At 30.5% G+C, this 12,055-nt stretch overlaps 1 protein-coding gene across 2 annotated transcripts in view; it reads left to right on the forward strand.

Annotated features, from left to right (window-relative positions):
• The first annotated feature begins 453 nt into the window (after positions 1–453).
• LOC105250564 (acetylcholinesterase) overlaps positions 454–12,055 on the forward strand; it is a 113,744-nt gene continuing 102,142 nt past the window's right edge. Inside the window, exons 1-2 of one of the 2 annotated variants that reach the window (XM_025407171.1) lie at positions 454–516; positions 7,451–8,882. In XM_025407171.1, the coding sequence (XP_025262956.1) occupies positions 7,730–8,882 (1,153 nt within the window). In that variant the 5' untranslated portion in view covers positions 454–516; positions 7,451–7,729. Of the gene's footprint in view, positions 517–2,687; positions 3,214–7,450; positions 8,883–12,055 lie in introns of those variants that run through there. The other variant, XM_011256724.3, reaches the window with a different exon arrangement.

Raw genomic sequence — 12,055 nt, forward strand, 5'->3', positions numbered from 1 at the left:
CAAAACACATGAGAGAACAAGGAATATATTTTCCCAAGCAATAATCATTATATCAGTGCTGTTATTACATTTATTCTTTTAATTTAAGTCTTAACATTTACATATTTGAATAAGAATGCAAAGAGTTATTAAACGGAAATTAAATTTTAAAGTTAAGTCAGGAGAATGAGTTACATAAGATTCTGCATTTTTTCTGCACAAATTAATTGATGACAATGCAGAACGCTGTTGTATATATATGTTGGCCATTAGGTTATAAAAACAAAAACAACTGAGGAAAGAACAAATACACTTATATCTTCGATAAATTATCTATCTTATTATTGTAAATGCATGATGCAAGCTTTCCGTATCATTCTACAGATTCAGTCTATTTTTCTGTGGCTTAATAAAAACATCATCTCAGAAACAAGTCTCTTGTCAGAAGAGAATTTTCTGTCCAAAATTTCAGATTATTTCCAATTAAATTCATAATTAAATTTGAGTCTGTGATTCGTTGTGACCAAGAACTGTAAGGTATATTTATATTTTATGTAGATGTGATTCTGGTGTTTGGAAATTTGCTTTTTCAGTTGCCTATTAATTTGACTGACATGAGATGTTTCTCAAAATCTTTGCACGAGATTTTATGTATTAAATTGTTACATGAATATTTCTGTATCTTTATGAATTTTAATATCTTTACAAGTCTTGTTTATGTGTCTCTCGATCTTTCGAAGACTGTGTCTCTAACCGGCGAATGCTTTCCAATGACTTTTCTGAATATACTTTTTTGAATATATTATAATTGAAAATGCACACATACATACATACATAAAAGTTATCTCTAATCGCAATTAAAACAACAATGTTGTGGTGTAGTACAAAGACTATAACATCGATTAGGACTAAAACGAAATTCCGCGTAATCCCTTTCCAGATAATTGCTTCTCCTTGCTCTCGCGGCTGTAATCTCCGGATAATAATTACGTTATTTAGGATTTATAGTAAATTACTCCAATCGTGAGAAGGACACAATCCTTCACGTACAGATTAATATTCTTTAAAATAATAAAAGTTAAACTTATATGTATGTATATATGCTGGCACATGAATATATATATATATATATATATATATATATATATGTGTGTGTGTGTGTGTGTGTACGTGTAAACGTGTAGTAAATTTTAGCAGTCAAAGTGTGTCAATATAAATAAAAATGTGAAAAAGATATCATGTAATATAATTTTATGAAAATTTTATCCAAAAAGTATAACAAAAATTATATAATATTTAATATACGCGCACACACACATACATGCATGAATGTATAAATATAAATTAATTCCACAACAATTAATTGTTAATGAATTGTTGTATACTCCTGGACAAAATTGACACATATTTTTTTTCACTTTTTCTTTAAAATAAAAATTTTTCTTAAAATTTTTGTATAACGTAAAAAAATTTCAAGAAATAATTAGTTCTTGTTTTTTTTGTTAAACTGTGTTATCATAAATAAATCATGTCGCTACTGTTAAAAACAAGATATATAGTGAGATAATATAGTGAGATAAAAATATTTTAAAGCAAATATTTTGTAAAAATAGCTATTTACATTAATGTTATGAAAGTAATTCATAAACGCATAGGAATATTATATGACAATAAAATTAGGAAATATTTTATTACTTATTTTACTAAAAAATATCTTCTTTGGCGACACATTTTTTAATATTCTTTTATTAAATCACATTATCACAAATTCATTTTATACTTTTATATAAAAACAATTATAATGATAATAATTCAAAAAATGTTGCATTTTTTATATTTATTAGATTAAAAAATTCTTTGTAAAATTGCAAATTAGGTAAAATTATGTAATAATTAATGTAAAATGTAATAAAAATGCAAAACAATTGATACCAATATAACGAAATTAATTGTTATGTTATAGAAACACAAAAGTAATTTTTACATTTATTAATACTAATAAAAATATAACAAAATTAAAAAACATGAAAATTTTACTCCTTTACGTTTATCGATAATCTCTCTGTGTGTATGTGTGTGTGTGTGTGTATTAATGATTTATTATAATATATCCTCTTAAAAGCTAATTCTATAATCATATATAAATAGATCAATATAAGTAGATTTGAAACACTGAATAAGTGATAAACAAATATTAAAAGATAATAAAAAAATGAGATTGATACAAAAAAATAACTCCATACAATTAATAATTCCAAAATCTTATTTTTGTTCTTTGATATCAATCATAAATTAATTTTTAAGATAAAAATTGTATGTAAAAGTTTTTCTATTTTGCTTTCTTTTTCTCTAAACTGAACGGTGCAAAGCTTATCAGTGCTTCTTACCAAAATGGAAGACAATGCTAACAGTTGTCGTAGACATATCTCTGTGTATTTTAGTGATTAAAAACCAAGAATTAAAGTAGGATATAGATAGATAAAACAATGTGATAGTAACAACGTGAACATCACATGAATAAATGAATAGAAGTAAGAAAGAGAAACAAAAAGGAAGAGAGAGAGAGAAGGAAAGAGAACAAAAGAAATTAAAGAAAAGAAAGGAATGAAAAAATGAAAATAGAATGAAAGGTAAAAAGAAAAAGAAAAGAGAGTGTAAGGAAAAGGGAAAATGAGAGATAAGAGGTAAACAAGGGAAGGAGAGAAAAAAAGAGGAAGAGAGGGAGGAAAAGGGAAAGAGATGAAGGAATAGGCGAAAGAAAACAAAACAGAAAGCGAGGAAGAAAAAAAATGAGAAAGAAAATTGTAGATGGAGAAAGAGAAAAAGGGAGAAGGAGAATCGTAGGAAGCAAGGACAATGTTTGAAGATTGAGTCGCTTGTAGATACGACCGCGCGGCTTATGCGCGAGGCGTACGCCACCACCACGGCTAGGACTGCCACCACCATCAGCACCACCTCCATTTCTACCTTCTCGATCAGTCGACCCCGTGCAACGCGGCACGCCGGTTGCCGCGTGATAACTGTGTCTACGTACGTAGTGTTCTCTTTGTGGCAACCCGCCGGAAACGTCGAAAAAATCGAAAAAATCGAAATTTTTAAGGGTTGTCATCGAGTAGCAAAAAAAAGGACAGGAATACGTCACGAGAATCAGAGTGACAAAGAGTCATCACTGGAAACGATATTTTGGAGGGAGGGGGGTGAAAAAAAGGTCAAGTTAGCGGAAGCAATTGAGAGGTAAACTTCCGGCGCGTATATATTGCACACGGAAATGTGTATTGGACGGAAAATAAGGATGAATTTAGAAGGCAGAAGGGAAGGAGGGAAAAGAAGAAAAAAAAAGAGAAGACATATCATGGCAGAGATAATCGCATTAAAGAGTGAAAGTTGGCTATTTGAAAAGTCGCCATTGATGAGAAATAGCTTATTGCTATTGCTGTGACTTCATGATGCAAAGGAACACTTATAATTCTTATAAAATAGTGCTTAAAAATTATTTTAAAGGACTGAATCAAAAGAGTGATTATTTTACAAAATAAGCTCTGAGAAATAATTTATTATATTCGTTTTCATAAGAAGAAATTAAGAATGTATTTGAAAGAGTACTAATCAATTGTTTTATACAGAAAAATATATCTATTCGATAAAATGTTCCTAATAAGGAACATATTTGTTATATGTTAGAGGCAGGAATGTAAAATATATATGAAAAAATGTGATATAACAAAAAATGTAATTTTCTAGTTTTTAAAAAAATACACACGCACACGCACATATATATATAGTAATTGAGAACCATAATACAATCAAAAAAAGAATAATCCTTGTAAAAATAAATAAAAATTAAAGATAAAACTTTGGAGACTTTATTTTCGCAAAAATTAAAAGATTTTGAAAATTTTGGAAAATGAATGACATATTTATATTTTTTGTGGGTTCAATAATTTTGTGTTATTAGAGTTGTCTCCACGATATTACTAATACATAAATATCAAAATACATTAATCTATTATACAACTTATAATAATTTAAGATACTAAAGAAAAAGGGGTAGAGAGAGAAGGAAAGGAGAGAGAGGAAAGAAGACAGGAGAAAGAAAGAGAGAGAGAGAGAGAGAGAGAGAGAGAGTGTGTGTGTGTGTGTGTGTGTGTGTGTGTGTGTGTGTATGTGTGTGCGTGTGTGTGAGTTATAATATGTAAAGTATCAAGTTTTATTTTTTAAATAATAATTATATTTAAGATTTAAAAAAAAAAAAGATTTTTATTGTGATTGTAATTATCGCGATAAATTCGATAATAACACAAGATTGTTAAGGATTAAGCTTAAAAAGCATACATATATATTATTACAATTTATATTATTACAATTTAGATTATGTGAGTATTTTATCAATTTTTTAGATTTAAAAAAACGGAATCTTATACAAAAAAATTTTATTTTATATTTTTTGCTTATATTTCTTTACAATTATCATTAAGAGATTTTTCTCTCTTTAATTATATTGGTTCATTCTTTTGATCTGTATAAAATTTTACATGATAGCTCTTTACAATTACATACACAACATAAATTTTAAAATGTTTCTTACTACAATTTATTACACTTCAAAACTTTTCAAATAAAGTTTTGTTTATAACTTTTTTATTACATTATCCCAAGCGAATAACGATTATGTGATTTCTATGATATATTTTGTGCAATTTGTAAATATTTTACACTGGAAAATGCATATAATGTATAGATGTAATCAAAATTTATGCACAATGGAAATTTAATTTATAAAACGTTTTTTTTAAGATTTTAAAAATCTTAGGATTATTAATTCTATTTTTTTGTAATTAAAGAGAATTAATTGTTTTATTTGTTAAAAACATTTAGCTCTAAACATAAAAATCAGTTGAATATTGTTCTTTCCCCCTTTCCTCTCTCTCTCTCTTTTTCTCTCTCTCTCTCTCTCAATCTCTTTCTTTCTTTTTTATATTAATTACTTATAATTATATTTTATATTAATTACTTATATTAATTACTTATAATTAAAAAATTGATACGATTTATGACTGTAAGAGATCCCAGAGTCTAATGTGCAAAATTATGTGTTGCAAAATTATTCTTTCAATGGAGACTTTTCTTGATGAAATTTTTATTTAATTTTGACGTAGCAGTTCTCAGAACTAAGTTGCTAAAAATGCTAAATTTTATTTTCTAAATAATATAGTGCTAATTTTATTTTCTAAATAATATAGTACATGGTGAACGTTCAACGGCTAATACGTTGACGCAGAATCCCATCGAATCTTCGGTTCATGAAGCTTTAATGATGATTCGTAGCGGACTGCATTATTGCAATCGACACTGTGTAGTATTCTGGCGTTGTGGTTTATGGCGGATACTACAATCGGAAGTAGAAACTGTTTCACGAAATACGTGAAATTATTATCGTGCGTCGCAAACAGTTACACAATCCGATAATTGTAAATAGGAATGTTATTACTAATATTAAGTGTAATTTACGTGATTAGTGATTGAGAAGTATATATATATATATATATATATATATATATATATGGCCAATTTCACACATAAACATCATTTAAAACAGTTACACAATCGGACAACTGTAAATAGGAATGTTATTACTAATATTAAAAGTGTAATTTACATGATTAGTGATTGAAAAGTGTATATATATATGGCCAATTTCACACATAATCATCACTTAAAACAGTTACACAATCGGACAACTGTAAATAGGAATGTTATTTCTAATATTAAGTGTAATTTATGTGATTAGTGATTGAGAAGTGTATATATATGGCCAATTTCACATATAAACATCACTTAAAATTTAAACATGGACATTATTTCCTTCTATTCTTTTCTAAGCCTTCTAAGTTAAAAAACAAAGAAAAAAATAGAGAATGCAGATTAATCGATTTTGGTGAAATTAAATTTTAATTGCAAGAAAAAATAATATTGGTACTAAACACGTGCACGATTATAGTGATTATTTTATCGTGCGAAATATTTTTAAATATGTGAAGAAAAATATGACAGTTATATAATTATTTATAAAAATAATTTTATATCATACGCGTGATAATTATTTATGATTGAGAATTCACATATGCATTTACAGGCAATAATTTTTATATATATATTATAAAATTGTGTGATAATCATATTCTTTTGTAAAGAGAATAATTTTACATAATAATGTAATTATGACTTAATTATAAAAAAAATTTATATTACACGCGATAATAACTTACAAATTTTTATCTCAATAATTAATCTATCTACAATAACCGTATCCTTATTTTATCACGTTATACTATTTCTTATTATTTATTAAAATTGTTCCACAAAAAGTTTATATATTTAACGTGAAAAGTATTTGACTTTCTTAATTTTTCTCTAAATAGGCTTAGAAGTATTGAAAGAGGGGAGTTGGTAGAGGGTAGTTCTCTTACCGCCGGCCTTTCACTTGCTAACTTGTTGAGTCTCTCTCTTGGCAGATACAGTCCCCATGGGAAACGCTTTATGACAATTCTAAATCTTTTATGTGGATATTATTTTTCAATTACCTATAAAAGTTTTATAGTAAAAAGAGTATCCGTTGTAACATATCGTTGTAGCGATGTAATGTATGTGACACTCGCTTTTTATGAAAGATTGAAATTAAGATTGATATTTTAAACAATCTAAATAAATATCTTAATATTCATGTTTTAATATCTATCGCATAAAAAAGTAATAGAAATAGATAAAAAGTTAACTCAATAAAATATTAATCTCAGTGTAATATTCAAATCAAATGCGAATGAGCAGTATTATTGCAAAAGGAATGATTTTTTAGCGAAGCAGAAGGACCACTTTGGAGGAATAAAGTTTTTACACAAACTATCATGTTTTATAATACTGCGATTGAAAACGATTTATTTTTATCGTTTTGCAATAATAATTAAATTAAACTTCACTTAATGTTACTAAAGTAATTACGTAAGAAATGAATCATATTTTTATCTTATCTTTTTTGAATTATGGCGCAAAAGCTGATAGATTGAAATAATTATTGGCGCAAAAATATTTGTATATATCTTCACAAAAATTTGTATTTTAATGCCGATTTTGTGCGGAGGTGGATTAACATTTCGTTAAATTGTGTTTAATCTGTTTTCAATATTGACAAACTGCAAAAATTATTCTTTTTTAAAAATCGAAATCAGATATAAGACAGCAAAAATACGCAGGATGTTTTATAGCTTTCCACAGTGTAACAAAGTTTTCCTTTGTTAAAAAGCAACACGCAAAGTGCATTGAATGCAACTTGTAAGATTGACGATTTACCTAAGGGAACTCTATCCCTCAAAATCGTCTTACTCTTCGCCAAAGAATCACTTTCTACTCCCGTTCGCCCATGTTCTTGATACATCACGTGCATAAGTGGAAACTTCTTTCCTATGTATCTTCCTAGATGACAACGAAGACATCGGGATAGGTGATTCCTGAAGCGTGCAAAATTCTGGCAAACTAGACGCGTGCTGAATGAAAACTCAACGAGTTTATCTACGCGCAAAGGACGCTTAGTGGAGTATTTAATCATCAAATAATGATGATTAAATAGTCGAACTCTCGCAGTGCTACTTGTAGTGACCACACAAGGATCCCCACTCGCGAGAACCACGTCAAACACGATCAATACAACAGACAAGACAATTGTTTCTTATCGAATACAAGAATATTCAATTCGATCATGAGTTTTTGGATGAATTGTCCATCGTTGTTGCTGTTGCTGTTAGGCCTAAGCCTGCACAGCGCGTGCATCACGCGAGCGAACGTCGCCGGCCAGCATGGTGGCCAGGACAATGGTCACGACGATCCTCTGTTGGTGCAGACTACGACCGGCTTGATGCGCGGTTTCGCTCGTACGGTGCTTGATCGCGAGGTCCACGTATTCTACGGGGTGCCATTCGCAAAACCTCCGGTTGGGCCGTTGCGGTTTCGTAAGCCGCTGCCAATCGAACCGTGGCACGGAATTTTAAATGCTACAACGTTACCCAACAGTTGCTATCAGGAGCGTTACGAGTACTTCCCTGGTTTCGAGGGCGAAGAGATGTGGAATCCAAACACTAACATCTCCGAGGATTGTCTCTATCTAAATATCTGGGTGCCACAAAAGCTGCGTCTGCGTCACAAACCAGAGTCACAGGACAACGCCGGTAATAATGGCATGGCGATATTAGTATGGATCTACGGTGGCGGTTTCATGAGTGGTACCGCCACTCTGGACGTTTACGACGCCGATCTCATGGCAGCGGCCGGGAATGCGATAATCGCATCGATGCAGTATCGAGTGGGTGCTTTCGGTTTTCTGTACCTAAATCAGCATTTTACTAACAGCGAGGAGGCACCGGGCAATATGGGCCTTTGGGATCAAGCTTTAGCTCTTCAGTGGCTTCGCGAAAATGCACGCGCCTTCGGCGGCGATCCCGACTTGATTACAATCTTTGGCGAATCCGCAGGCGGCAGTTCGGTATCTCTACATCTGATCTCACCGGTTACGCAGGGTTTGGTACGTCGGGGGATTCTCCAGAGTGGTACTCTGAACGCTCCATGGAGTTATATGACCGGTGAAAAGGCGAATGAGGTAGCCCGAATATTGGTAGACGATTGTGGATGTAATTCGACGATGCTGCAGGAAAATCCAGCGCGAGTTATGGCCTGCATGAGGTCGGTGGACGCAAAAACCCTCTCCGTGCAGCAGTGGAACAGTTATTGGGGTATCCTCGGCTTCCCGTCGGCACCCACTATCGATGGCGTCTTTCTACCTAAAGATCCGTTGGACTTGGTCAGAGAGGCGGATTTCAAAGACACCGAGATCCTGATTGGAAATAACGAAAACGAAGGTAGGGACATCAATATTTGTGTATGTGTGTGTGTGTGTGTGTGTGTGTGTGTGTGTGTGTGTGTGTGTGTGTGTGTGTGTACAAGAGTGTTGTTTTACGGTGGCATTATTGCGACGCTATTTATGGCCGGTGGCGCGGTTAAGCCACCAGCATATTATATGGCTTGGCTTTTTGTGAATGAAAATATGTGTCTACATGCCTTCACATGGCATTTTTAACAGAAAGATGTGAAACAAGACAATTTTTATAGATTTTTAGATTTTTATTTTATAATTATTTTAATATGTCGAAAATTCAATTTGCACGCCAATTCAGTTTACGATATAAAGATGAATAATAACTTGTAGAGATTAAATTTATCTCGTGATTTTTTCTTTTTATATTACTTCCGATTCGGTGGAAAAAATTATTTTTTTTTGTATAATATTATTACATAAATGCAGAATTCATATGTTGTTTATTATCATTATCATATATTGTTTATTATCAAACTTGTTATATTTAAATTAATCTTTTGATGATCTTTTATTTTATTCATTGATTTAATGTATTTTATATTTTTAGTTTTAAATATTTTTTCTTCGAAATAAATTTTTGATTAAAACTTTTTCCAATAAAAGATTTTTTCAAATCGATTGCGAAATTTATGTGCATCTTTAAAATTTAATTAAAATAAATATCGGTATAATTTCTTTCTATTTTTTAACTTTTCCGCAGAAAAAAATTAGAATTTGCATCAAATTTTTTTCAAGAAAAAATAGATTTTGAGATTTATTAAAATTAATTATTATAATTCAATGCACAAGATTTACGTTGAATTATTGCACACTGGCTTAACAGAATATTCTTAATTATTTGCTGTTAAATGCTTTTAATTTTTCTAGTTTTGTTAATTATATCTCACAGTTAACCAACATTTTATTTTATTTTATGTCAAAGTTGATTTATGATTCAATTATTTCGCAGTTATTTGAATCGTACATTTGCTGATGTACTGTATACGCTTCTCGCGATAATTTTGAATAAAATAATGAAGAAAAATATCTGTGCGTAGATGTATGTGCAAAAATTGCAATATTTAAACATCTATCTATCTGGTCAGTATTTACATTATATTAATAATCGCTTACAACGATTATTTCTATTAGCATGTCAACAAGCATATCAGCAAAATGCCATCCAAGGTTATCAGCAAAGAGTTCTGCGATTTAGAAACATCGTTCTTTTCACTCAATGATAAACTGGATTACTTGAAATAAAGTTATGTAATGATAAAAGCCATTGCGACCAATTGGTACGTGGTTCTGGCATATATTGATTAAGTGGTCAATAGAGAATGAAATGCGCGACATATATGTAGCGGCTATAGCCTGATATTCGGATGTTTTTTCATTGATATTTGAGGAAAAATATTATATATTATTTTTAATTAGTAGCACATATTCTATTCATGTACTAATAATATTCATTTAATCGAAACTCTATGAATTCGTTACTGATAAGAATTATTCCTCCACGTCTCTATGTATTGAAGTTCAAGTATGTGATTTATATTTATAAATGCGAAGAGGAGAGATGATTTGATAAAATTTCAGTTCACTGAATAAATATAAGCAAGTCAGATAAATTCAATAGAAACTTAATACATTATATTTAATCGAAATATAAATTATAAATAAAATTATTTTAATAACGAAATTTCGGTAGATTAATTTTGCAGTTAAATAATGAGAGAGATGCTTTTGTTCTATAATCATAAAATTCTAATGAAACATCTATCAAAAAAAGGAAGATGATTAGATGTACACTTTTTAATAAAAAAAATATAATAAGATTTATTGTATTATCAAAATTATACATGGTTATAATTTGATGAGAAAACTCTATATATGTCTGCATAAAAGTTTAGTTAGAATATAATGGATCTGTATTGCGAGAAGTACAAAGAAATATATTCATTTTATTCACGTGATAAATCGGTCAGTTAATTCTGAAACGGTTTCGCATGTCAAATGATGTAAATTGAGCGATATATTACAATTACTCATCCCATGTCTCTTCTCATTTTCCGCATTTCTCTCTACTTGCATATATTTTGCTTTTTATAATCTGACGGAGTGTTACGCGATGTCTCTTGCAAACGTATTGCATCTCAAAAATTGATAATTCTTAAATTATTAATAGATGTCAAAACAACATTTCTAAAATTTATAATACTTTATGCGCGATAAGTAGTTTACCAATGTTTCTGATTAATATATATAATTATATTTTATATCAAGCATTTTTATGTTTATCACTCGTGTTTCTCACAATGATTTTTTTTAACAACTTTTTTTTGTGTCTCGTAATTCCTCACAAATATGTCTCGTGCAAGATAAAAGTTGGACAGTTTGTGCTTTTTGTTGCTTATTTCCTTAATTAAGTACCAAAAGAGTTAATAACTCTTGTAACTTTTGCGCTTTTTCATAATCGTTTAACGCATAAACGATAATTTATTAGCAATCCGAACAGACACACATATATCTTTTATATATCTTTTTCATTATACAAACGTTACTGGCGATTTAATGATCATATTGCTTCCCACGCAGGATCGTTATCTTATGTTTGATTATCCAGGCGCTTTCTGTTGCTGGCGCATCTATCGAACATGCAAATGCCATGCCGAGATGATAAATCGGTATTGTCTGCAGAGGCCGCGCACACATGTATATGTTTAGTGCGAGTTTAATTCAAAATATAACCAAGCCTGCTAGCTAAATCAGTTAATTCAACTTTGCTATTGACAGCCAGTCACTACCGAGCGCAATCCTGTCTTCTTTTATTTATAGAGCGTTTTAGAGAGCGAAAAGAGAGAAGAAAGAGGCAAGAAAGAAAGAGAGAGAGAGAGAGAGAGAGAGAGAGAGAGAGAGAGAGAGAGAGAGAGAGAGAGAGAGTTGTTCGAATTGGCATTTGGCAGAAATTTTTAAAAATTATTATAAATGGATAGGAAGAGGAGGAAAGTAAAATAGATTAAACAATGAGAGAGCCAAGGATAGAGTGTTCGGGGCTATTGTTGAAATTGGATTGAATTCCGCATGTATATCCAAATATCGGCAACAGGTTTCTAGCAATGGCAGAACGAGGATAGGATTTGCTGAATGGAGATGAAAGGAGGAGGAGAAGGGTGA

The sequence above is a fragment of the Camponotus floridanus genome, unplaced genomic scaffold (assembly GCF_003227725.1).
Source record: "Camponotus floridanus strain SB8 unplaced genomic scaffold, Cflo_v7.5 scaffold165, whole genome shotgun sequence".
Lineage (NCBI taxonomy): Eukaryota > Metazoa > Arthropoda > Insecta > Hymenoptera > Formicidae > Camponotus > Camponotus floridanus.